General features: G+C 36.5%; 1 protein-coding gene across 1 annotated transcript in view; it reads left to right on the forward strand.

Moving 5' to 3' along the window:
* Positions 1-27,970, forward strand: part of DMD (dystrophin) — a 2,077,064-nt gene that overhangs the window by 1,336,571 nt on the left and 712,523 nt on the right. The window contains exon 48 of the mRNA XM_021677947.1: positions 23,934-24,098. Within this exon, the coding sequence (XP_021533622.1) occupies positions 23,934-24,098 (165 nt within the window). The remainder of the gene's footprint in view (positions 1-23,933; positions 24,099-27,970) is intronic.

Below are 27,970 nucleotides of genomic sequence, written 5' to 3' on the forward strand. Positions count from 1 at the left end.
CTGGGACCGTGAAAGGCAAGACTGGATGTAAGAGACATTATTTATGATGCAAGATAAAGGGGGACTCTGGAGTGAATTACATATGGGAGAACAGGAAGCAGGATGAAAGGGAACTGCGATGTGCAGGTACTGCAAGAATTATGGGCTCTGTTATACACAAGAGGAAATGGGTTTAAGAGAGGTTCCCCAACACGACTGAGAACCCATAGCTTCTGAAGTGGTAAAGTAGATCATTAACCTGAGGCCTCTCACCTCTGAAGTTATTTGTTTTACTATGCTGCACTTGACTCGAGTTTTAAACTTAGTAAATTCAGGGCGAGAGCAGATTGAGACTAGGAACGGAAAGTTAACAGAAATAGTCTAATTGACTTACTAATAGCCGTTCCAGTTTGTGTGGAATGCAGCAGAAATGCGTGTACCCCTGGGATCCAGGCATCTATTTACAAATTATAAATATAAAAATTAGATATAGACATCAGGACTCCATTACGCATTTGCTGAATTCAATTCTCTGGTTTGGAGCTTAGATATGCATATTAAAACAAAGCAAAATAAAAACCCTTACCCAATTGATTCTGCTATGGGCTCTGGTTAAGAACATTGTGGTTAAGAAGATCATTGCACTATGGAATGTTTATTGACATTAAAATTAATTAAAAATGATTTTATAGGCCCTCCCACCTTTTAACTGGGAGGGGTACAAAATCCAGATTTGAAAAATATTGCCACATTTCAGAAATACATTTAGATTTGCCCTTTATTTTTAGGTTATTACTTTCTTCAATTTTCATAACATATTTGTTCATCAGTTGACTTTGATGGACTTCACTTTCTTTCAATCTTACAGATGAGAATTCTCCCTCCAAAAATCAATAGGAGCCTACTGATTTTATTTATTCTAATATGGAGGCACATAAAATGAATATGGCCAAAAAAGGTTAAAGTATACCTGTTTTTTCGGAAGACTAGATTGTCAGTTGAAGCAGAAAATTATATTCAGTGCATTGGATTTATGCATTGTTTTAGTCTTCTCCAACCAATTTAGAAATACACTTTCTTATAAAATTGAGATTATTACAAATCCTGTACTAAGCAGCTGAAATAATGTGTGTATGCCAAGGTCATATCTTAAAAGTTTGGAAGGACGTACTGCAATTGAATGTAAGTTCCAGAATGTACTCCATGTAATTTTCTCACATAATTCAGTAACTTAATTTTTATTTTTTACCTAATATTGTCTTAATTTTTACTTTACGTTTGACATTGTTTCATACATATTCATTGCTTGAAGGAAATTAAGCAGACATTATTCTAAAGTCAATATTGAGCCTGCTAATGACAATGGCTAAGTTAATTAACTAAATGGCAACCCTCACTGAACTTACTCAAAGCTATTTCCCCTCGTGATGTGTTTTCCTGAAGAAATGATGCATAAAAATTAAACTTTTATTCTCGGCTCTTCTATACCAGCCTCTAAATTGTTACTTTACATGTTACAACCTGTTGCATGATGAGTAATTATGAGATCACCTGAACTTAATGGCGGCAGACCAAATATAAAATCCTCAGGGATTATTTAAACCATCATTCCTTAAGAAAAGATTTTTGAAATGTTCTGAGCCAGTTCATTGCTGATATATAGTTGATAACACTGTATTGTGTAGCTGAAATTTGTTGAGGGTAGAACTTAAGTGTTATCAGCAGAGGAGGGAAAATGTAAACATTTGAAGTGATGGATGTGTTAATGAACTCAATGAGAGGAATATTTTCACAATGTGTACATATATCAAATTATCACATTATATGCTTCAATTATCTCATAAATTCATCTGTCAATTATATCTCAGTAAAGCTGAAAACAAGTTAGAGCAAACACAAAACTAAACTAATACTTTTAACGTACAAAAGGAATTTTAAGTCCTAGATAACCTCGTATTTGTGTCAATTTATTTTTGTTTATGCAACCATAAGAAATAAGAGTCTTCAAAATAAAAGAAAAAACCCACCGATTTTAGCAGTGCCTATACCAAGTTGATTATTTGGGGATACTGAACAAAATCATTTTCTATACGAAACAAAGTATAAGCAAAAGTAGATCCAGGTTATGTGGAGCTTAAAGTATATTCTACTTTGGCAGTCTTCTTTAAGTCAAAAAACACAGCAGTACAAATAAAAAATTTAGGGATGAGCATGAGTATTTACAAAAACAAAAGAAATCTTGACAGTTTCTAAAAGAAGCTGACAAATACCACATACACCACAAATTGAGAAAAAAATAGCACAATATTTTTTAGTAATTAACCACTCTGTAGTACTATAATATATAATACTATGCCATACTTCTTTCCCTGTCTCCCTGGCAGTACCTCTTCATGGGAGAGAAGCAAAAGACCATTTGGTCTTTCCCCTAGCATGGTTAATTACCATTTGGCCTTTATTGATGAGAGTTTAGAAAGTTTCTTTCATGTACACGATCATTGTTGGTGATGCTGTGTACATTATCTGAATTGTTGTCAAATTTTGGAAGACCCTACCATGTTTCTTTCACATATGAACTGTAAAATTTGAGATTGTTTCAAGTTATCATGTACAGTGACTAATGAAGATTTTCAATCTAGCTATACCAAGCTCTGCTTCTAGGGAACACTTGAACTTCATTAAGGAAAACAGATTGCTTGCAAATAAATCAAGGACTATTTATCCTTGCTTTTCGACAGAAGTGGAGAAGGATAACGTCTTACTTTAAGTGAACTCAAGAACAGAACCTAAGAAATTGAAAGCAAGAATGTTGATCCTCAGAAGTAGTAGTGAGGGGCACCTGGGAGGCTCAGTCGGTTAAGCATCTGACTCTTCATCTTGGCTCAGGTCCTGATCTCAGGGATGTGAGTTCGAGCCCTGCCTGGGGTTCTGAGCTGGGCAGGGAGCCTATTTAAAAAAAAAAAAAAGAAAAGAAAAAGAGAAAGAGAAAAGAAGTAGTAATGAGAGAATAGGGTTGGTGAAGCATAAAAAGGGGAAATCCCAGAAAAAATACTCCCAGCTCTGGAGAATCCTCTGACGCAGAGCAAGTCGAGAGATGTTGGTGATGTGCAAAGGAAATATCCATCACATTCTAGCCACATTAGAGATGATGCCAGTGACCAAGTGTCTGTTCCAGGTGAGATATTTGTAAGGCAGCATGGGCTCTGGCCAGGCTTTTACTGGGGTGTGACTTCTTACTGGCTTCATGTACCCCTTTTACTCAAATCCTTCTGAAGTCTGCTTTGTTGCAACTCTATTTAAAAGTGTTTATCCCTATATCATAAGGTTAATACTCCCCATGATGGTGCACAAAACCTTTCAGACCTACCCTGTCTGCCACCATTTTATTCTACATTCCCATCATGACTAGGGTTGTAAAAATTAGTGAATCAAAATACAGAAAGCCCAGATTTTTTTTACTACAAGTGTGTCCCAAATCCTGCCCCAAAATAGGACTAAAAATTACTCATTGTTTATCTTAATTAAGATAGATTTAAATGGGCATCCTGTTTTTTATCTGGCAACCCAAGTCATAAGTAATTCTTCGCTATTTCCCACACATTGTCAAGCTAGAGCCAGTATCTCACCATTTTTCCCCCCCTTGGGCTGCCCAGATTGGCTTTTGCTAGTTAAGCCATTAACACACAACTCGATTAAGGTCTCAACTCTGAATCTGTCTTGCCCCACTGCCACTTGACTCCATTCTTCCTCCAGGAGACATGGGCCTTCAAGTCTCCATGCCTTTGGAGTGCTCTGTGTCGGTCTTCGTTAAAGTACTCATCACCTGATAATTTAATTATGTGGTTAAATGTCTTTCTTTTCTTCCTGAATAAGTGCTCATTGAAGGAACAAAAAATTTACCTAGCATACTGTCTGGCATATAAAAGGCCCTAAATAGTTTTTATTTTAACCATTAAGCAATTCAACGGTGATTTTTAATGATTGAAAACAGTTTCACAACTTTTAACAAAAAATTCATGGTTCACCTGTGACAAATATATGACTTAATACAATCTGGAATCCTGAGTAGTTTATATAAAAGTGATGATAAAGAACATGACTTCAACTTTATAGTTTTAATTTCAGCCTAAGTTGGAATGGTCATTAGAAAACGTCACTGTAGCTTTCGTTTTAAGAATCTCATCATGATAGGGCGCCTGGGTGGCTCACTTGGTTGGGCGACTGCCTTCGGCTCAGGTCATGATCCTGGAGTTCCGGGATCGAGTCCCACATCGGGCTCCCTGCTCAGTGGGGGGTCTGCTTCTCCCTCTGACTCTCCCCCTTTCATGCTCTCTCTCTCTCTCTCAAATAAATAGATGGATCTTTAAGAAAAAAAAAAAAAGAATCTCATCATGATGGAAAAATATAAACGTTTGTCCAGCAGAGTCACTCTAAGGGGCAGCTGTGTGTGTGTGTGTGTGTGTGTGTATCAGAAGGGTTTCCACTTCAGAGTATAGCCTCTGGGGAATGAATCAGGACTAGAGAAGTTAGGAGCAAGTTCTGTATTTGCCTTTCAAAAAATGATTTTTTTCCCTTTAAGTTTGACACTGTCCTGATGCCCCCAAACTTCTGTTGTCTTCTGCATCTCAGGATTTGAGATAGTCTAGATTTATCTCACTTGCCCCTGCAAGTAGCAGCTTCCAGGGCCTGAGAACGACTGGGTCTCAGCTCTTTGTTGGAAGCCAGAGCCTGATGTGTTGCCGCATCATCAGGAATGTAGCTTCCCCTTTCGCCAGAGCCAGGAGATATACCTCCTGCACCGGCAAAGCCCTGGGGTGGAGAGAATTGTTAGCCGTTTGGTGTTGCTTGTTGCACTAAAGTCCATGACACAAGTTATCTGGCAGGAATCCTGGCTCTGGAGGAAAGTTGTTTCAATCCTGTAAACAAATGACTGAAGCACCATGGCAGTTGATTGTGTTAAGCCGGTATCCAAAATTGCTTTGTTAGGCTCTATTATATTGCTCATTATCTTGCTGTGAGGAAAATTAAGCTTACATCTGCTTAGGGTGACAAGGTATCCCGCTGTCATGGGATTTTCCACATTTTAGGCCTATGGCAAAGCCTCCTAATAAACCCTCAGAGAACATCTTTTATGTTTCCAGGCATTCAGGTGTCAGGCCAACACACAGTCTTTGTCTCCTTTAAACTCAGTGACACACTCAGAGCTGTGTACATTGCTCTGTTCTCTGCCAGAGATGAAATATATTCATGGAACATTCAAGCTAGAGAAGGCACCTCTGAGCCAGTCTAATCCAGTCTTTGCATTTTTCACTTGAGTAAATGACGTGATACTGACCGAATGGCCCCAGATGATGCAAATAGAGGCAGAGGTGGTATTAGAACCTGGGTCCCTTGACTTGCAGTCCTCCATTATCATCCCTTACCCCAGCGCCGGATTGATTCACATCCTCCGACTCTGGCTTCCCTTTCCCAGCCACAGGGCTCTCTCTTTCTTCCCCTGGGTTATGCTGCTCAGCCCTCACGCAGAGGAAACCACCACCGGGCTTCCGCATCCGAGACCCAGGAAGACCCCAGGTCTCTATTTCTCTCCTCCCTACTTTTCCTTTCCTCTTATGTGACAATAACATTTTCTCTGTGTAGCTGTGCCTTTGCTCAGTGCCCTCCCCTCCAGACAGGAAGCAGGTGAAAAATAGAGTTGTGTGGTGTACACCCTGGGGGCCAAAATAGTCAGACAGTGCAGTGATGTGCAAATGAAGCTACACAGCCCTTGTTTCTAGGCACCATGTGGTTGGGAGATAATCCCCAGGGGCCTTAGCAAGCACGCTCAATGAAACATGGAAGCCAGCAAATAAGGAAATGGAATTAATACACATGCGGTTGCTTCATCCCTGTGAGAGTAGGAAGTGTATTGGGGACAGCTGGACCCATCCGAGACAAGCTCATCATTCATTGTTCCTTCATACCACTTGCTTAAAATATTTATTCGGCATTTATTTAGTGGAGGCAAAAAGAACTTGATTTTCTATTCATAAAAAAAAACTTCACCTCTTACTTTTTCTTAAAATGAGGAAATTACATGTACTAAAAGTCGTGACTTTTTTACATACATGGATTATCCTTCATTTAATGTTTTTGCCATTTCTAGATGCATAGCACTATTCTATACCAGTGCTGTCAAATGGAAATATAACGCAAGCCACGTATATAATTTTAGATGTTCTAGTAGCTGTGTTAAAATGTAAAAATAAACAGGTAAAAGTAATTTTAATAATATATTTAACTCAGTGTATCTGAAATGGTATCACTTTGACATTTTAGTAAGTATGAAAATATTAAAATGTTTTGTGTGAAGTCTTTGAAATTCACTTTGTATTTCACACATATTCTCATTCTCTGTTCCAAATAGCCACCTTCCAGGGGCTCAGTAGCCCCATGTAGCTAGGGGCAAGCATGTTGACCAGTGCAGTTCAGGGTTCATCAAGGCTAACAGTAACTTACAAGATATAATAACAATATTTTTTAAGTTTGTTTTTCTGGCTTTTATGTTGGGTCATCATTTCCATTTTTTAAGTTCTTTGTTCTATTTTCTTTTGCTTTTTCTGAATCATATAACTCCTGGGAAAGTAAATGAAAAGATTTTAGAGTTAAATAATAATATAGACAGTTCAGTCTTGCTAGACACTTGCCCCATACAATATTGAGGTTCCAGTCTCAGCTAGCTACCCTTGCAAGCTTGAGTTAGCTGGTCCCAGGTAAATGGCCCTGCCAAATCAGATATTTGCAAATACTAGCCACAGAAACTTCCTCAACAACAGATGAGGAGGAGGATGGATTTTTTAAAAATTTCCTATGGAGGTCGCTGTCCTCGTACATTTTCCAAGTTACCCAAGGGGTTTGCCCAGGAGGCAGGAGTTCATGGATGCTGTGTTTAAAAGTTTTTCTCCTACACTGAACCCTGGGCACCTCCCTCACCCACCCACCCCTTAAAGCAGCTCTGGGAGACAAGCAGGGAAAAGACTTAGAAGGACTGGAGACTGAGTCAGCAACTCCGTGGTCCTCCAGAGCAGGGTCGGCAAACTCTGTGAAGGCACAGATGGTCGTGATGTTAGGCTTTGCAGGCCATAAGGGTCTTCCCGTGACTACTCCAGGCTGCCTTGCTGGTGCAAACGTGGCCAGAGACAGCATGCAAAGAATGAGTGCAGAGGATTCCGGTATGACTTTATACGTGGACACAGATTTGAATTTCGTATAATTTCCACGTGTCACGTGTCTTTTAATTTTTTTAACAATTATTTAAAATGTGAAAAGTCATTCTTAGCTCTCAGACTGTATAAAAACAAGTGGCAGCTGGATTTGATTCATAAGCCAGACTTTGCTGTCCCCTGCCCTAGACTTTTGTTCAGATGGGCTGATAGCAACAATCCTGGCAGAAAAATAAGTAGTTTGGGCCCTGCCTTCTGCCCAGATTTTTTTGGTTTTTGGTTTTTGTTTTCTCTAAAGAAATCAAATTGTCTTCTTTTTCAAATTTATATCTGTGCTCTTTTTCTCTTCTGGCTAGCAGGAAGAGAGCTACCTACCCTGGGGTTTTATTCCCTTTATAATGTCTGCACAGCTAGTAAAGCTTCATCTTCACATACACCAATGACACATCCTCTCCTTTTTGTGTTCAAAACAAACACCTCCCCCCAAAGTCCCTATTTCCAGGAATAACTATTCTGTATCATATTAGTTTCTTATTTATCAGCAAGATTGAAACTCCTGGGGACTTTGATTTTCTTCCTAGGCATATTTCATTTCTTGGGTAATGCAATATGCATTTACTTCGTGGTATAAATAACAATAATGCATCCATTTGCAAATAGAGACTATTGCATGGAGAATATATAGATGTGAGTTATGCAGATTATGCCATTTGTTACAAAAATACTTTTTAATCTTGATATTTTTAAACATAATAAAATGATTCAGAGGAAGGGAAAGAAATAGAAGTGTTTTTTTTTCCCCAACGTGGTGATTTTCTTTCTTTTAGAAGATGAATGTTAGAAAACAACAAACTTTCTAGCCAGAAACCGTTCAGATTAAAAGCAGCAATTCAGGGCGCCTGGGTGGCTCAGTTGGTTAAGCGACTGCCTTCGGCTCAGGTCATGATCCTGGAGTCCCGGGATCGAGTCCCACATCAGGCTCCCTGCTCGGCAGGGAGTCTGCTTCTCCCTCTGACCCTCCTCCCTCTCATGCTCTCTGTCTCCCATTCTCTCTGTCTCAAATAAATAAATAAAATCTTTTCTAGCCAGAAACCGTTCAGATTAAAAGCAGCAATTCATTGTCATGTTCTCAAAACAGTCACATTTGTTTATGTACTTGAACACTCCTGGATTCTTTTCTAAACTATTTTATTCCACTTTAAAAAGAAATCACAAGGATTGTTAAGGCTTTTAGGTACATCAATCCTCAAGCAAGCACTATAGTATGGCTTGTAGTGCTGTCCAAGATAACTCTTTGCAGGGATGGGTATGTTCTCTGTCTGTGCTGTCCAATACATTGTGGCTTTTGAGCATTGGAAAGGTAACAAGTATGACTGAGGAACTGATTTTTAAATTATATTTATTTTAAGTAATTTAAGTTTAAAGTTATGTTTAAATAGTTAAATTGTTTCTAATGCAATTTCTTTAAAATTGATATGTGATCATGCAGTGTGTTTTTCACCCTTTTTCTCTAATGATTATATTCTTAAGTATAATGATTTGTATGTGTTTTTTTTTTAAAGATTTTATTTATTTATTTGACAGAGAGGAACACAGCGAGGGAGGGAACACAAGCAGGGGGAGTGGGAGAGGGAGAAGCCGGCTTCCCGCCGAGCAGGGAGCCCGATGCAGGGCTTGATCCCAGGACCCTGGGATCATGACCTGAGCCGAAGGCAGACGCTTAACGACTGAGCCACCCAGGTGCCCCTAATGATTTGTATGTTAACAAAGGAGAGGACTCTGGTTTTTAAAAATTCTATTGTTAAAAAGCTAATTTGGGGGCACCTGGGCGACTCAGTCGGTTAAAAGTCCGACTCTTGATTTCAGTGCAGGTCATGATCTCAGGGTGGTGAGATCGAGTCCCACATTGGGCTCCGTGCTAGGTGTAGAGCTTGCTTAGAATTCTCTTGCTCCCTCTCCTTCTGCCCCTCCCCCCACCTCTCTCTCTCTCTTTTTCTTTCTCTCTCTCTCAATAAGATAAAATAAAATAAAATAATAAAATAAAATAGCTACTTTTTCCTGACAGCTCAAGGATGATCTTAATAAATATCAAGCTATTATAATTTGTTATGATTTTTGTTGGTTAGGTAGATTTACACAGATCCTGGCTTAGTTTTCCTTGACCAAACAAAACAGACACACACACACAATAAAAAACTGTGTTTCCTAACCATCCAGAGGACCTTTCTGTATATCAGCCAGGCTGCTGCCCTGGTCTCTGCCCAGCAAAAAAGAACAAAGACTGCTGATAGGAGAGTGTGAGAATAAAGTAGTTCTTTCCTTGTTCTAGAATGAGTATGAGCTGGGAGAGAAGGAGAGAGAAAAATATGGGGTTAATTTTTACCAGCAGATTTTGTGGTATGTGTATGTGTCGTATAAATTACGTGTTAACCTCTTTGTAAGTTTTATTATCCTCAGGGTTTAAACAGTATGTGATCAAAATCACATTATGTAGTAAAGAGTGTGTGAGTAGATAGATAGTTAGGTGGGTGTAAATCCCTATCAAATCCATTTTAGAAGATAAATGATAGCTATTGAAGTTTGGGCAAATCAATTTCATTCACTTCACTTGTCTAATGCCTCTGGGAGCCATCACAGAGCTGGTTACCTAATATTAGGGTAGGGTAGGTTTAAATCAAGGTGAACAGTCAAAAAACATTTTTTCCATGAACTACGTATATTATTAAGGATTATTTTACTATGGAATTAGTTGCTTATTTGCAAACTAAGAAATTAATGAACGAGAATACTGCTCATGGTGCTCGCTTCGACAGCACATATACTAAAATTGGAGAATACTGCTCATGAACACCAAGGTTTATTTAAAAGCCAATATGGGTTTAGTGTGGTAATAAGGGCCCAGTTCTCCAAGGAAGGCAAACCTATTTATTGTACATCAAATTTTGCTGACTTTGAAATCTCCCTAGGAATGTTCATTTACCTCATCATGTATTATGTGTTTTGGATCCTTAGCAACAGTAACAAAATCCAAGTGTGCTAATGAAGTGGTTATGCAATGAAACTAATATACACCATGGTCTGATCCAGGAGACTTCACTCTTATATTCAGGTAGAACTGAACACAAAATAGAAAATACAGATCTTGAAACACTGTACTTAAAAACCGCATGTTTTAAAAGAAAATCCACTTACGTTTAAAGGAAAATTCCAATAGCTATGCCATTGGAGGGTGCCTGTCCTAAAAATAAATTATAATTGGTCAGTTCAAAATTGTATATGGATTTATAATTTTAAATGTCTGGTGGCATATAGCCATAATATATTTTTCACTTTAATATTCATTATTATTTTATTAAATTTCCAGAGGGAGAGAAAGTAAATGACCTCCTAGCGAGAGATACTTTACCATGAGACCAGTTGTAAAAAATAATTGAGGATTGTGCTGGAAAATATATCATTCCTAAGTTCTGGTTGCCCAGTGGCTTTAATTTATTGAGGTAGAAAAATACGCAAGGTGAAATGAGGTCCCCAAATGTTTCCTAGCTCATGCATTTTATCCCGAAGACAATAATGGTCTACTTGAATTACTCAATTGGTATTACTAAATTTTGGAAGGTTTTTAAAAATTATTTTGGTTGGTGGCAAGGGAGTATTTGTTCAAGATGCATTCAGAGTGCACTGCTATTTAGCTGTCGTGCAGGGTGTGTGCGGAGGGTATTGGCGGTGAAGGTTTATACTTAGCCATACAATGAACGACTTGAATCAATTAAAAAAAAAAAAAACAGTACACTTGTGGATAATATATAGGGTGGTGGTTGGAAGAAAAATAGTTACTAGGTAAATATTCATTGAATTAATTGCACAGGCAATGTTTCTGCCAGTGCTGTAATTAACACATATCCCATCTCTTCTCTAGCTCCAGAATTCATGACATCAATGTAACTGAAAGAAAATGTCAAGAATTGAGTCTTCTACCCATGTTTCTTGCTCTTCTTGACTGACTAGAGTCTACCCTTTCATGCTCAGGTGTACTCAAATCCTATTTCACCAGCCTAGCTGCTGGGCAAGACCTGTTCTTGCTGTTCTTGTGAGCTTGGGCATTCACACATAGACTCAAATAAGAAGCAGAGTTAAAAAATGCAACATATGTGAGAATATAAGCACTCTGAAGAGAATGCTGCTTTTTTTAAATTGTCTTTTATTATGTTATGTTAATCACCATACATTACATCATTAGTGTTTGATGTAGTGTTCCACTATTCATTGTTTGCGTGTAACACTCAGTGCTCCATGCAATACGTGCCCTCTTTATTGCTGCTTTTAATCCTCAGCTTTACCTTTTGTCTTCTCTGCAAGTGATTGGTGTGTGTGATTGTTCATTTAACAAGTGCTATACCACATAAGAGAAAGCGTATACAAAGATGAAGCATTCAGTCGTAGTTATATGTGTGTAATGTGTGTGGTGTGCTGGTGTGTGTGTGTGTTTTCAAGCTTTCGGGGAAATGGAAGAAAATACAAGTGCAAAAGGGAGACTAGTAAAATATGGAAAAAAGCAGTACCTGACAGGGCCTGATGAAGTAGCACAGATAATAAATGATACAGAGTTTATTAGAAAGAATAATTATTTCTATCCGGAGGGATTAGGCAATCTTCTCTGAGAAGGTGGCACTTTCTTTACCCAAAACATGAAGGATGGAAAAGGTTTTATATGTGTCAATTAGGAAAAGAGATATTTCATTGAGGAAAAAGAAGACATTTTAATGGCGGAGCAGACGATGACAGAAGAACAGAAGGCAGTCAAGGGCATACCCAGAATAATGAGATCACCATTTACCAAAATGGAGTTTTGTTATTAGAAAGATGTGAACAGTAGGTCAGATGAGGTCAGATTGTTGAGGGCCAGGCTAAAGAATTTGGAGACGATTGGGAATCAGTCACATGATGTAAGCACGAAAATAAAGCAAGGGGCAATTTTGGAAGTTGAATTTAGTAGTTGCAAGGACAAGAGGACTTTATCATCCCACATACTTTCAAAGTTAGGAAGAAATTGCATAAGATCTAATAAGTAACTGAGGGAATTTATTCTAAGAACTGCTGTGAAAGAAAGTAGACTTTCTTTTGTGCTCTTTTCGGTATGTTTTCTCAAAGTCCTGTAGCTAAAAAGAATGGAAGGGAAAGTAGTACAGGTGGTTAAGTGCATGCGTTTCTGAGCTGAACTTTTTTTTTTTAATATTTATTTATTCATGAGAGTCAGAGAGAGAGAGAGAGAGAGAGACGCAGACGCAGAGGGAGAAGCAGGCTCCCCGCCTAGCAGGGAGCCCGATGCGGGACTCGATCCCAGGACCCCGGGATCATGACCTGAGCCGAAGGCAGACGCTCAACCATCGGAGCCACCCAGGCGCCCTCTGAGCTGAACTTCTTGGGTTCAAAGTCTAGCTTGGTTATCACTTACAGGCTATGTGAACTTGGGCAAATCACTTAGCCTCCCTTTGTCAATTTTTCACCTATAAAATATAGATAATAATAGTATCTACATCATAGTGTTGTTATAACTAAATGTTGTTGATATGTAAAAAAAAAAAAAAAAAAAAAACCACTTAGACTACTGCTTCACACATCGTAAGGACTACAACAAATCATCTATTTCTACCAAACAAGTATGTATGTATGCCTATATTTAAAACAGCCATTTTCTGATTTAAAGTAGTTCATGTTCATTGCAGACAAATTAAAAATGCAACTGAGAGGGGCACCTGGGTGGCTCAGTTGGTTAAGCATCTGCCTTCAGCTCAGGTCATGATCCCAGGGTCCTGGGATCGAGCCCCGCGTCTGCTCCTTGCTCGGCAGGGAGCCTGCTTCTCCCTCTCCCACTCCCCCTGCTTGTGTTCCTGCTCTCACTATCTCTCTCTCTGTCAAATAAATAAATAAAATCTTTAAAATAAAAAAAAAATGCAGCTGAGAAAAAATGACCTATTACCCAGAAATTAAAACTTTTATACTTTTGACATACCACGTATGTTTTCCATATTACTAAATACACATGTATGTCACTTATTACACATCCGCAGAGTATGTAACTGGATGGATGTTCCATAACTTTTAACTCATACCCTATTGGTGAGTGTGGAAGCAATTTCCAATGTTTTGCATCTGTAAGTGAGGCTGTGGCAAACATTCTTGTGATTTAACATGTGTATACAGCATTGTTGCCTTACGATAAAATATGAAAAGTTGAATTTCTGGTCTAAGAGTGAGAATATGTTTATATTTGAACACATAGCGCAAAACTCTACCTAATCCACTCCCAGCCCTAGCCTTCCCAGAGGGATGGTCCAACTTGCTTACTAGTACTTTTGGAGAGGGCCTGAATCCTTGTACTGTTGCTATTACGTGACACTGCTGTATTGTAATACAAGAAGTTTTAAAAAAAAATCTTTGCCAAATCAATAGGTGCAACCTTACGCCTTACTGTTTGAATTTGATTTCTGTGGTTTCTAGTGAAGTTAAACAGTTTTAATAGACTTATAGGTCAGTTACAGTTCTTCTTTCATAAATTGTCCATTTGTGATCCTTGCTCATTTTTTTTTCTGTTGAGTATTTATCTTTTTCCTATTGATCTGTGAGAGTGGTTTTATCTTTAGTGTCTTTCAAGGCATTTAAGGCACATTGCCTATGGTTTTGATTTTTCTTTTGCTTGTTTAATTTTTTAATATAAGGAAGTTTTAGATTGTTATGGATTTAAAACAGTCACTTTATGGTTTTAAAATCAAAATTATAACTTTTACATCAAAATTGTAAGAACATTTACCCATATTTTTGTTATTTGTATGGCTTTATTTTTTTACACCAAAATTTCACTCACCTGGTATTTAGTTTGGAATTGTATGAGCTCAGAATTTTTAAATTGAGCTAAAATTTGACCAAGTATCACCTATATTTTTAAGTATGAAAGGTTCAGGATTCAGCATTTATCATTAAATTCTTTGGAAATAATGCTAATTTATCACAAAAATTGCTATGTATCTGAATTTGCAATTTTCTCTTACCATTTTTATTTATTATAACAACTTATTTTGTCTATGTCTCTATTTTTTATTTTTCATTTAAATTCAAGTTAACTTTTAGTGTAGTCTTGGTTTCAGGAGTAGAATTTAGTGATTCATCACTTAGATATAACCCCCAGTGCTAATCCCAGCAAGTGCCCTCCTTAATGCCCATCACCCATTTAGCACATCCCCCCACCCACCTCCCCTCCAGCAGCAACCCTTAGTTTGTTCTCTATAGTTATGAGTCTTCTATGATTTGCCTCCCTCTCTGTTTTATTTTATTTTTCCTTCCCCTCTGCTATCTTCATCTGTTTTGTTTCTTAAATTCCACATGACTGAAATCATATGATATTTATCTTTTTCTGACTGACTTATTTCGCTTAGCATAATACCCTCTAGCTCCATCCACATCATTGCAAATAGCAAGATTTCATTCATTTTGATGAGTAATATTCCTATATATATATATATATATATATATATATATATATCACCTCTTCTTTATTCATAAGTCAATGGACATTTGGGCTATCTCCATGCTTTGGCTATTATTGATAATGCTGCTATAAACATTGGGGTGCATGTGCCCCTTTGAATCAGCATTTTTGTATCCTTTGGGTAAATACCTAGTAGGGCAATTGCAGGGTCATAGGGTAGCTCTATTTTTCTCTTTTTGAGGAACCTCCATACTGTTTTCCAGAGTGGTTGTACTAGCTTGCATTCCCACCAATAGTGTAAGAGGGTTCCCCTTTTTCCACATCCTCACCAACATCTATTGTTTCCTGAGTTGCTAATTTTAGCCATTCTGACAGGTGTAAGGTGGTATCTCATTGTGGTTTTGATTTGTATTTCCCTGATGATGAGTGGTGTTGAGCATCTTGTCATGTGTCTGTTAGCCATCTGGATGTCTTTGGAGAAATGTCTATTCACGTCTTTTGCCCATTTCATAACTGGATTATTTGTTTTTTGGGTGCTGAGTTTGTTAGTTCTTTATAGATTTTGAATACTAACCCTTTTTCTGATATGTCATTTGCAAATATCTTCTCCCATCCCATCAGGTATCTTTTAGTTTTTTGATTGTTTCCTTCTCTGTGCAGAAGTTTATTTTTTTATTTTTGTTTGTTTGTTTTTTATCTTGATGAGGTCTCAGTAGTTCATTTTTGCTTTTGTTTCCCTTACCTCCAGAACGTGTCTAGTAAGAAGTTGCTGCAGCTGAGGTCAAAGAGGTTGCTGCCTGTGTTCTCCTCTAGGATTTTGATGGTTTCCGTCTTACATTTAGGTCTTACATCAATTTTGAATTTATTTTTGTATATGGTGTAAGAAAGTGGTCCAGTTTCATTCTTCTGCGTGTCGCTGTCCAGTTTTCCCAAGGCCATTTGTCAAAGAGACTGTCTTTTTTCCATCGGATATTCTTTCCGACTCTGTTAAAGATTAGCTGACCATATAGTTGTGGGTCCATTTCTGGGCTCTCTACTCTGTTCCATTGATCTATGTGTCTGTTTTTGTGCCTGTCTATGTCTCTATTTTAAAATGGATGACAAATCTACCAAAATGTAGAAGACACTACAATTGCATGAAGATCATTTAATCATGGTTTTGGGTTAATCATCATCCAAAAATTTATTCAGTAAGCTTCCTAATTTACCTTGTAATCCCTATGTAATAGTCTTGAATTAACAAATGTCAAATAGTATTTTTTTCAATATGTTTATATACATTTCATTTGTATTGGTTATATTAAAGTTGACTTCTAAATGTATATATCTCATTAATAGTAATGAGCAATAAGGATATAGATTGTTCCCATAAATATTAAAAGCTTTTGAAAAGTATGAATTTCAATACTCCATTTATCAAGTAATACACTAGATTTTGAAAGATCAGAGAAATTGTGTTTTGGCAGGTAAGAGAAAAGGAAAGTTAGAATTTGGAGTCAGGAAAACACAGATGTCTAATGCTACATTTTTTTTTAACTTACTAGTAACTTTAGGAATATTATTTATAGTTGTGAACCTTAATTTCCTCACTTGTCAGTTGTAGGAAAAAATATATTTCATAGGATTATGGGTGAGATTAAGGGAGCTAATATAAGTAAAAGCTGTCATATAGTACCTACAGCATATTGAAAGTCTAAGTCAAAATGATAATTTTATTGTAGCAGATATTTTAGAGGGATAGCCAGCCACCCAATCAGTATAATCCATTTATTTCTTTTTATTTAACATTTAAAACATACAAAATAATACTCTTTCTGTGTAGTAACTTTACAAAATGCCAAAATATATCAACAGCTACATAAAAATGATCTTTAATTGGTAACACCCCAAAAAAATTATGGTTAATAATTTCATGTATTTCCAGTCATTTAAAAAATACAGATAGATAGATAGATACGGTTATGCCAAATATATACAGAAAATCGAAGACCTAATTTATGTGTGGTGTATAACTTACCTTTTACCGATTAACATGTCATGAATATTTTCAAAAGAGAGTGTTTTTCATAGTGTGTACTTTAAAGGATGCAAAGTATCCCATTATATGGGTGTAATTTATTCCATTTGAGGGATTTTATTTCAGTTTTTCACTAGTATAAATGACAGAATTGGGTATTCATATGTCTCTGTGTATATCTCTGATACTCCCCTAGGAAAATTCATAGAAGTAAAATTTTCCAGTTGAATGGAATGAGTACTTTTTTTTCTCCTTTCAAGTTTTTATTTAAATTCCATTTAGCTAACATACAGTGTAATATTAATATCAGGTGTAGATGAATTTCATGATTCATCACTTATATACAACACCAGTGCTCATCACAAGTGCCCTCCCTTACAGCCACCACCCACTTAGCCCATCCCCCCCACCCACCTCCCGTCCAGTAACCCTCAGTTTGTTCTCTAGAGTTAAGTGTCTCTTTTCTGGTTTGCCCCTCTTCCTTTTTCCCTATGTTCATCTGTTTTGTTTCTTAAATTTCACAGATGACTGAAATCCTATTTGTCTTTCTCTAACTTATTTCAGTTAGCATAATACACTCTAGCTTCACCCACGTATGGCTGAGTAATGTTCCGTTGTATGTATGTACCACATCTTTATCCACCAGTCGATGGACATTTGGGCTCTTTCCATAATTTGGCTATTGTTGGTAATGGTGCTGTAAACATCGGGGTGCATGTATCCCTTTGAATCACTATTTTCATATCCTTTGGGTAAATACCTAGTAGTGTGGAGAAAGGGGAACTCTATTACACTGTTGGTGAGAATGCAAACTGGTGTAGTCACTCTGGAAAACAGTATGGAGGTTCCTCAAAAAGTTAAAAATAAAACTACCCTAGGACCCAGCAATTGCACTATCAGCCTAAGGCTTTTAAAATATTTTCATAGACTCTTTTATATTGAAGGATAAGAGACACATAGGAAAGTATACAGATCATAAAAATAGAAATAGATAGACTTCTTAAAAGTTAGCATACCATGCTACTAACACCCAAATCAGGAATTAGAACTTTATTCTAAGAGCTTACTTCATGCTCCTGCCCATTATTAACCCTTTCCCAACTACCCCTCACCAAAGACAAGCTTGCTTCTGACTTCAAACACTTGTAGAATATATGTATTTCTAGATCAACCACTCTCTTCTTAACTGAAGTGGCACCATTGTCATAAATTAAGTAAGTACATATAGTCTACCCTCACAGCAGTATCACACAGAATTAATTATATTAAATAATGATACCTGGTAGTGAACATTCTTAAACTTGGTTGTTCTTCAAGATTGCATTGGATATTCTTGGCCCTTGGTATTTGTATATAAATCTTAGAATTGGTATGTCACTTTCTATTAAAAACCAGCTGTTGCCATTTTAATAGAGCTTGCACTGAATTTACAGATTATTTGAAGAGAGTTGATACCTTTACAATATAGGATCTTCCAGTTGGTTTCTCCCAAGAGAGGAATAAGGTATACTCCTTTATTTTTTTAGGCTTTCCTTAATCTCTCAGGCATATTGATAGTTTTCAGGGTAGAAGTCTTTTTGGTATGAATTATCAAATTACTCCCTACAAATGTAAGAATTCATCCTCCAACAAACATCATAAGAGTGCTTATTTTCTAGAACTCTGACAAATACCTTTGACAAAAGCCAATATAATAGGCAAATGATGGTTTATTATCGCTGTTTTAATTTGCATTTCACTGATTACTTAGTGGTTGGACTTTTTTTTTTTTTAATTTTATTATGTTATGTTAATCACCATACATTACATCATTAGTTTTTGATGTAGTGTTCCATGATTCATTGTTTGCATATAACACCCAGTGCTCCATTCAATACGTGCCCTCTTGAATATTTTGTTTATTGGCTGTTTGCATTTTTTGTCAAATTCCTGTTTAAATTCTTCATTGAGTTTTCCAATAAATTCTCCATCTCATTTCATTTATTGAAAAATCTTTTTATATGAAAGATTATAACTCTTTGTCTGATAGATACTGCAAATAGTCACAGCTGTCATTTGTTTTTAATTCTACTAATTGGCCTTAATTTTGAATGAGCAATGCAAATATTATACTTAATAGTTTATTCACATTACTTTCTGCTTCTAAAAGCCTTCTTCATGCCAATATTTTATTTTAGTTCTGTTATTAATTTTTTACACTTAACACTTTAATTTCTCTGAACATTTTGGTGTAAGATATGAAGTAAGTATTTAATATCTGTTTATTTCTAAAACAGACACCTCTGTTTATCTTATTATTAAAATTTCTACACATTTGAAATTAAAATTCAGAAGTTGAAAAAAGGGAAGCTAATCTTGTGTGAAATTAGGTCAAGATTTGGTTAGATACTAAATTAACACATAAGGGAACTGAACGTGTTTTTTTGCTTTCACCACAGAGAACATGTCATATGAAGAGTATGGTTCCATAATACTTAAAAAGATTATTGGGAAAATGATGCATTTTACTATTAAACTGTTTACATATTTTGATAAGAATATGAAGTAGTAAGTGCAATAGTAAATAATTTTAAGCCACATAAAAACTGACACGAAACCTACTCGTATTCCACATCATAAATTATTCACGTTATCTTTTTCTATGAACTGTGTAGAAGCCATCAATTCCTGAAGACTCTTTTGAAGGTGTGGGGAATCACAAAAATTATAGGTCAGAAGGTCTCAAATGCTACCCTACCATTAACTAAGTTATGTTGTCATAGGAAAATAATCACAATTTTGAACTGGTGGCTTTAGATGTGTTACATCCTATTAATAATGATTTGTTATTAACATATATTCTCACCATTATTTTTGGCAGGAAGAAAAGCTGGTAGGTTTCCTTTCTAAATTAATTTATTTCTCTGTGAAGGTAATATATTTTGCAAAAATTTAAAACTATAGTGAAAATCTTCTACCCCATCCACCATCTGCCCTACCATCACCAAGCATTGATTTTACTTTCATAAATACATCTACAAGATAAATTCCTAGCAGCAAAATTCTGGATGTAAAGTTACATGCATTTTGTAGATATTGCCAAATTGTCTTCCACAAGGGTACAACAGTTTGTCTATCCCACTGGTCATATATAATCATGTATTTTCCACAACGTTGGCAGCATAGTGTGTTTCAGACTTGGATATTTGTCAGTGTAATAGATCAGATTTTTGGATCTCTCATTACAACAAAGTCTAGCTTCTTTACATATGTTTAAAATCCATTTATGTTTTCTTTTTTGTGGACTGTCCTTAACTTCTGTCCAGTTTTTCTCTGGCTTTTTGGCCTTTTTAAAATTAATTTGCAGAAGCTTTCTTATGTTTTAAGAAAATTAGTCCCTTATCTGAGATGTCACAGATATTTTTTTTCACTATTTGTCATTTGTCCTTTGACTTTGTTTTTAGGGGAATTTTTTTTTTTTTTTTTTGCCATTCGAAAGTCTCTCATTTTTATGTAGTCCAATCAACTAATATCTTTGTCTGTTAATTAAGGCTATTTCACTTGAGGATAAAATTACCTTCTTTATGTTGACTACTCTGGACATGCGTTGCTTCTTAAATTGAAAAAAAATTAATCCTAAATTTTGAAATTGTTTATCTTTCATTCACCAGATATTTGTTGAAAACCTATCATGTGTAGGAACTCAGTTCATCCAGAAATCAAAGCTCAGTGAGGGAAGTCAATGTAAATAACAAAGAGTATAAGGCAAATGCTATGATGGTGGGAAGCACAAGGTCTGTGAGGATATACCCAGTGCAGATGTCATAACTAACCTGAAAACTACACGTGCCCCACAATCTCATTATAAGCTATCATTTATTTTTTTCAGATATTAGTCAAATCTCACCCATTGAACTGTTTGCTATCTGGAATTGTTCTACCTCTAGAACCAGGAAAGGATGGGTTGCGAGTGTGAGAAGACTAACAATCTCAGTTGAAAGTTACCTAGATTTCTGTGCTGATATGTGAACCCTATTTGTGATCAGATATAAATGAGTTCATAGCTCAATTTTAGAGATTTTAAGAAAATATGATGGCTGTTATTTCCATTAACTTCAGAATGTAGAGGCTTTTAGACGCTACAAGTTGAAGCTATAAAGTATTTTTCACATGTACTTGTGACTAGAAAATAATCCGATAAAAATAAACTCATAACTTCCTTATAAATGCTGGAAAAGGTAAGTAGAAAGCATTATTAGATTCTGTATTATAGACCTGGAATTACATTTGTGATATCAACTCTCTGTCTCTCTCTCACACACACACGCACATGCACACACGCACACAGACACACAAACACTCAGACATGCACACACAAATACATTGTCCATCACCATAGATGTCATTATGGGTTAGAACTCACGAAACACAAATAGGCCTTTACCTAATACTTTGTTTACCTGACTTTATAGCAGGATACAAGTCAAATAGAGCAGATAACAGCATCACAGTTCATTATCCATGAACAAGCATTGCATGCTCCCTGCACACGTTGCTTTTTTTAACTCCTTACTCACAGAGGGAAAGGCTGCCAGGGATGAACACCAAGGTCTGCACAGGTCACTTTAAATAGAGGGGAGAGGGTTGGGGGGATGGGTTAGCCTGGTGATGGGTATTAAAGAGGGCATGTACTGAATGGGGCACTGGGTGTTATACACAAACAATGAGTCATGGAACACTACCTCAAAAACTAATGATGTAATGTATGGTGATTAACATAACATAAAAAAAAATTTAAAAATAAAAAAATAAATAGAAGTCACAGGCTCTATTTCCTTTCCATCTTTTATACCATTTTTAGTCATGGAGGCCATAGGTTGTATTCCAATTCACAGCTTTCCCAAAGCAGATACAGTTCTATACAACAAACAATGCAGGCCCAATGTTTCCCAATCATCTTAAAGTTAGCATTCCAAGGAAACATTGTTGTGGGACCCTAAGGTCAGTCTCAGGCTGGAATGCATCAGTACAGGCTAAATGTTAACCCATGTATTTTACACAATATATATAAATGCCTTTATAGGTTTCAAAATACATATTGTTTACATATAATCAGAGCTTATATAAAATTCCTTCTCCTGTAAATCAACTGATGAGTTATTTTGTCCATTAATGTATCTCCCTTTCTCCTCATACCTCTTGGGTACAATTAAGGAACATAATGTTCTTCAGTTAGTTCTTTCAAAAGTATCTAAAGCAGATGGTCCAAAGTATGGGGCATTATTTAGATGATGCACTAGTATATTAATATACTTATCTAGTTTACTTTTTAAATATTCTCTGTAATATTGGTGAAGATATGGAGAAAAAGGAGCCCTCTTGCACGGTTGGTGGGAATGCAAACAGATGCAGCCACTCTGGCAAATAGTATGGAGGTTCCTCAAGAACTTAAAAATAGAGCTATCCTACAATCCAGTAATTGCGCTACTGAGTATTTACCCAAAAAATACAAAAACACTAATTCAAAGGGATACATGCACTCCTATGTTTATAATAGCATTATTTACAATAGCCAAATTATGGAAGAGCCCAAGTGTCCATGAAAAGGTGAATGGACAAGTAGATGTGGTGTGTATGTATACACACACACAAAATACACAATGGAATATTATTCAGCCATGAAAAAGAATGAAATCTTGCCATTTGCAATGATGTGGATGGAGCTAGACAGTATAATGCTAAGCGAAATAAGTCAGAGAAAGACAAATATGATTTGTATGATTTCGCTCATATGTAGAATCTAAGAAATAGAACAAACAAGCAAAAGAAAAAGAGAGAGAAACCAAGAAACAGACCTTTAACTGTAGAGAACAAACTGATGGTTACCGGAGGGGAGGTGAGCAGGGGATGGGTGAAACAGGTGATGGGGATTAAGGAGTGCACTTGTTGTGATGAGCACTGGGTGTTGTAGGGAAGTGGTGAATCACTATATTGTACACCTGAAACTAATATAACATGGTGTGTTAACTGTACTGGAATTAAAATTTTAAAATGTTATCTATAATAACATATTATCTTATAATAGACGTATGTTGTAGCATGTGTGTTCATGTTATAATGTAATGTTATATTTATATTATTAGAATAGTATTAATCATATCATAAAGAGTTGCCATTACAGGTTCCCATTCTTTACTACTGTGTGCCTGTTTTGGCCCTTGACAATAGGAAGAAAAAGTCTTTACTCTTGCTTATCCTGGCTCCCTACTTACACTTTGAGCTCAAGCCATAATCACTAACATGTAATGGCTTTATTGTCATTCCCTATCATGCAGGATATTGCTCTCAGCTATTTACATGAATTACCTTATTTAATCCATATAGTGACCCTGTGAAGCAGATACGGTCACTGTCTGCATTCTGTACAGAAGGCACTGAGAATTAAAGAAAACTTGGCTCAAGTGCTAGGAAAGAACTAGAATTAAGATTTAAACCAAGCAGCCTAACTCTAGACTTCACAATATTGAACAGAGTATCCTACTCCTTCCCAAGGTATTTCATGTTTCTCAACCCCAGTGTCATCATCCATTTATAAAATGGGGAAAAGAATAGTATCTGTATCATAGGATTGTTGGGTGGATTAAAGAAGGCTGTAAATGTGAAACTTCCTAACATGGTATTTGGCACATTGTAAGCCCTTAATACAAATAGCCTATAATCATACTGATATATTCTACTCTAATCCAAATGTCTTTTTTTTTTCCTTTTCATTCCGATCATCTTATTTTGTTTTACTTGATTATACTTAGACCCACAAACTATAGCCTACCTTCCCATTTTATGTTGCGTATAAAAGAATTCCCTTGTACAATTTTCCTTAACATAAAAGAAAGTTAGAAGGAAGTATAAAGGCAGAATGTCTGGCATCTAGTATGCAATACATCATTATGCTTAGTAAATGAATATACATCTTTACTTTTATTGGTTGGAGTTGGGTATGCATTTGTGAGAGTGTGTGTTTTGAATTTCCAAAAGAAAAAAAAATGCTTATTGTCTTTAAAGCATAGGATTTGGGGGAAGACTATTAATAAATGATTGTAATATGTGAATTAAATCCTAACATGTAACCCATGTGAGTAATCCATATCCTCCTGTAAAATACCAAATTCAGTAAATTTCTGTAACATTTTAAAGCAAATAACTTTAGAATATATTTATTTTTTGCTTTTTTATTTAAACCATGGGAATCTTTTCCTCTTTTTTTTCCTTGCAGGTTTCTAGAGATTTGCCTGAGAAACAAGGAGAAATTGAGGCACACATAAAAGACCTTGGGCAGCTGGAAGAGCAGTTAAATCATCTGCTTCTGTGGCTGTCTCCTATTCGGAATCAGTTGGAAATTTACAATAAGCCGAATCAAACGGAACCATTTGACATTAAGGTAGGGACTTTTTGCTTTAAATATCGTTTTCCAAAAAATGGCAATATCACTGAACTAAGTTTCTCATCCATTATCATAATCATCATTGTTGTTATGTTAATAATAATAATAAATTGACTAGCATTTTTTGTTTTGTCTTACAGCCCTTACTAGCAATAATACATTCATTAAGCTCTTATCACTAGAATGCCTTCATCATCTTTGTTATTATGACCTGTTTCCCATCCCTACTTCAATTGCAATCAATATATGTTTGTAGACTCCTTATCTAAAACTAAAGTTGTTTAGGAGATTAGGTGCCTACCAAATAAAGTATAGGCTCTTTAGTAAATATTAGAAAACTCTCTCAGACTGACTCCAGTTTACCTTTGTATCCTTTTATTCTGCCAACAACCTCCCTTTATATTCTAACTACAACAAATTATATGTTATGTTTATATGTGTGTGGTTTCATGCCATGTCTGTGTTCTTGATCTCTCTTCCTTAAATTACTTCTTTCTCCTTTGTTGGCATGATGAACTTTTCTATATCCTTCAAGACTGAATTCAATGTCTTTACTTCTTCAAAACTTTTTTTCCATACCCCAGGTAGAATAAAAAACCCTCTTAGGATTTCTTATAAACCCTCTGTGTCCATTTCCTGTAACCTTTGTACATTGATTTACACTTAAATTTTACAGACCTGAGTACCTCATCACACTCTTCTTTGGATACAGAGGGCATCTTCTTACTTACCTGCCTCATTCCCCTCCTTTCTGAACACCCCCATCTCAGGGCCCAGTGTCTGGTGGGTACTTGTATTTTTGAATAAAAGAATAAAGGTGGTAATGAGACACCCAGAATGGTAATGTGTTGCCACAGGTAAACCTAGTGCTCTAGACCAACATGCCAATTGGACGCCACTATCTTCTCGTTTTAGGGTCCCTGTAGACATGGATTGTCCCTATCTTCTCTTTCCTCCCAGGAGCATATTCCAAAGACTTATCCCAACTTGATACCCTGCTTTGCATCTCCTTTGGGCCAATAACATTAAACAGCTAATCAGATAAACCAATTAAATTGAAATCTCAACCTCTTGATTAATGTAAGGATGGGCACTTTCAGACTAAGTAAGTTAAGTAACATCTTGAGTAAAGTTTTTCTTTTAGTTCACTGACCCTGATTTTTCAATTTGCTTGCTTTTCAGGGTTATCACAACCTCATGTTTTTTTATCTCCATGTAGGTGCTGTTTTGCTGGGAGATAAGGCAAGAATAAAATTAAGTGTGAAGATATTCTAGAGAAGAGAAAGTCCAAGTGTGGGAAAGATGGGCTTGAGTGAGGTTAAGGGGAGAGAGAGAAAGAGAGAGGTTGGGAACAACTAAAATGAGTTATATTTGCAAAGCGCACTCCACTACTTTCACCTTACCTCTTCCTGATGTGTATATCCACCGTTCTGTTAGCTGCCCCTGAGCACAGATGATCCCATGTACATCGCAGATAGACATCATTTCACCACTGCAAAACCCAGGCTGTTCATCCAGTGGCATGGTCTTCCATTCAAGTCTGACGATTAAAGTCAAGTCACAGTAGGCTTTACCCAAACCAAATTTAGTTGGCTTTATGAACGTATACAGGACAAGGAAAAACACATCTAGCACAGTGGTGACACAGTAGAGGTCTTGACACCAAGCCCTGGCTTCTGATGAACCACTCACCCTGCATTTGGGTTAGGTGTAGTCACAGGGACAAGCCTGGGTGAGGGCAAAGCCGTATCATTTGGGGAAGCCACCAGTCCTCGAATGCCTTCAGTGTTTTCACCTTGCTAGCACAGTGTCCTTAATGGTATTTGACTGCGGTGCATTCTCCAGTGCAGCTGCATTTCCTAGATGCTCATTTTTCTGTAGTCAGTAATCTCAACAAAGAAGTACAGTTACTTAGTCCAACAATCAATAACCTCAGCCAGATTCTGTTGGATCTAGCATAATCTTAAATATTTCTTGATTTAGTATTATAAAGAGGAAGGCCATAACCTCTTTGTTCCCAATCGGAAGGAGCTTTCTGTAACTCACAGGTAAAAACACATTCCTTTACTTTTAAATATAATCTTTAGTTAAAATGAGCTCCTTCATTTACGTAAAGAAAAAATATATTCAATATTAGCTATCTCTGTACATGGAATACATTTGATAAGAAGGATAACGAAATCCTTCGATACAAAGGGATGCTGTTGACTCAACCAAAGTGACTTTAGTCCCAGTCTCACCCACCCCCCCCCCAACTGACAATGGTTCCCAAATATGCAAAACTTGCATTGGACATTTCTTTGTCCATGGCCCATACATCCGGGCCAAATAGGTCCCTGCAGTTTAGAGTGAAAGCTCCTCTCAGCTGTGTTAATCACTTTGCTTTATCAAAGCTACAAGTCCCCACTCTCACTGCTGTGTGTACTTTCAGAGAGTCATGATATTTGCCTCCTGCAGCTTGGTCTAAATCACTGAGGGGAGAGGCAGCTGCTTTTTCCCTGGCAGTAAAATTCCTTGGCTTCAGTCCTCTGTGCATATTCTGAGTTTCTCATCTCTGGAGTGCAGATTTCAAAAATATTCCCTTAGCCTTTTTCTTCTTCTCTGTGGCTATATCCAAGGCAAAAAAGATCGTAAAATCATATATATGATGACTTGAGATATTCTCGCCATAATTCTCAGACCCCTAGCTTGTTATCAGGAAATAGCGACCTGTGTGAATAATTTACTAACTTACCTAGTCCTTTATCCCTCTTTGTCTAGCTTCTATCTAAATTCACTGTCTAATAAATGATTTATTAAGATTGCTCACAGTTCTTCTACTATAAGATATGTGATTTTAGTCTGTACAGCCTGCTATAGCCCTCTACTTAAAGAGATTAAACTTCTTTTTTCAGTTAAAGAAAGATGGGAAAATGGATTTTAAACTACTGTAAACCAAAAATAGTTTTCAAACACTTTTGTGGACATACCCATTTTTTAACACAAAGAAAGAAACTCCTTTCTAAGCTCTTAGGAATGAATGAATGAATGCAAAGAAAATAGATGCACAAGGAGCCTCCAATTCCTAAATGTAAAGAAATTGTCTTTGTCTGTCCATGGTGGCCATGGCTACCTCTGAAACAAAGAGCCTAAGGCCTTGACATCTGGGTCATTTGTTTTCTCTAATCAAACTCTGAGCACCTGGTAGAAAAATATGTAATACCTCTGTGAGCCTCAGTTTTGCCTGCTTGGCACTTCATGCTTATTGATGAAATGCAGCTAGCTGTGTAATGAAACCCAAATAAAAAAAAGCCTTAAGGGCTCTGTTTGAATACATTGTTTATGCTGGAGTGAAAATTGACTGCACATCGCTTGGCTTGTGCAATTTACTCCTGAAATATTCCTATTCAGGAAATCCTGCAAATAGCAGTATTTATCTTGAAAATCACCTCACAGAACCCTTAGCAAACTGAGAAACATAATCAATGAGATCGTGATATAGAAGGTGAAAATTAGGCATAATCACAGACCTTTCCCTTCAGTCAGCCCACTAGAAGGCATGCCTTTGAATTTAGATTTTCAAATGTACTCTCAATTTAGACATAAAATATGTTGATTTCAGATTTTAGAAATGATAATTGAATGCTAGGAACGAGGGACCAGTTAGAATTTCTATAAAGGGTCTTACGTTTTTAATCTTTAATGAATGCTGTCAATAATGAGCTGTAGGTATACTATTTATCTGACATAAAACTGCCTAACTACTGCTTTCTAAACTTTGTACTAGAATATGGGGGGGGGGGGGGACAAAAAAATTAAAGTTTACTAAATTAAAATTTTTTAATTTTAAAAAAAGGGGGGTTTTTTTTTCCCTTTAAAAAGGACTTTGG

Source organism: Neomonachus schauinslandi, chromosome X (genome assembly GCF_002201575.2).
Source record: "Neomonachus schauinslandi chromosome X, ASM220157v2, whole genome shotgun sequence".
Taxonomy (NCBI): Eukaryota; Metazoa; Chordata; class Mammalia; order Carnivora; family Phocidae; genus Neomonachus; species Neomonachus schauinslandi.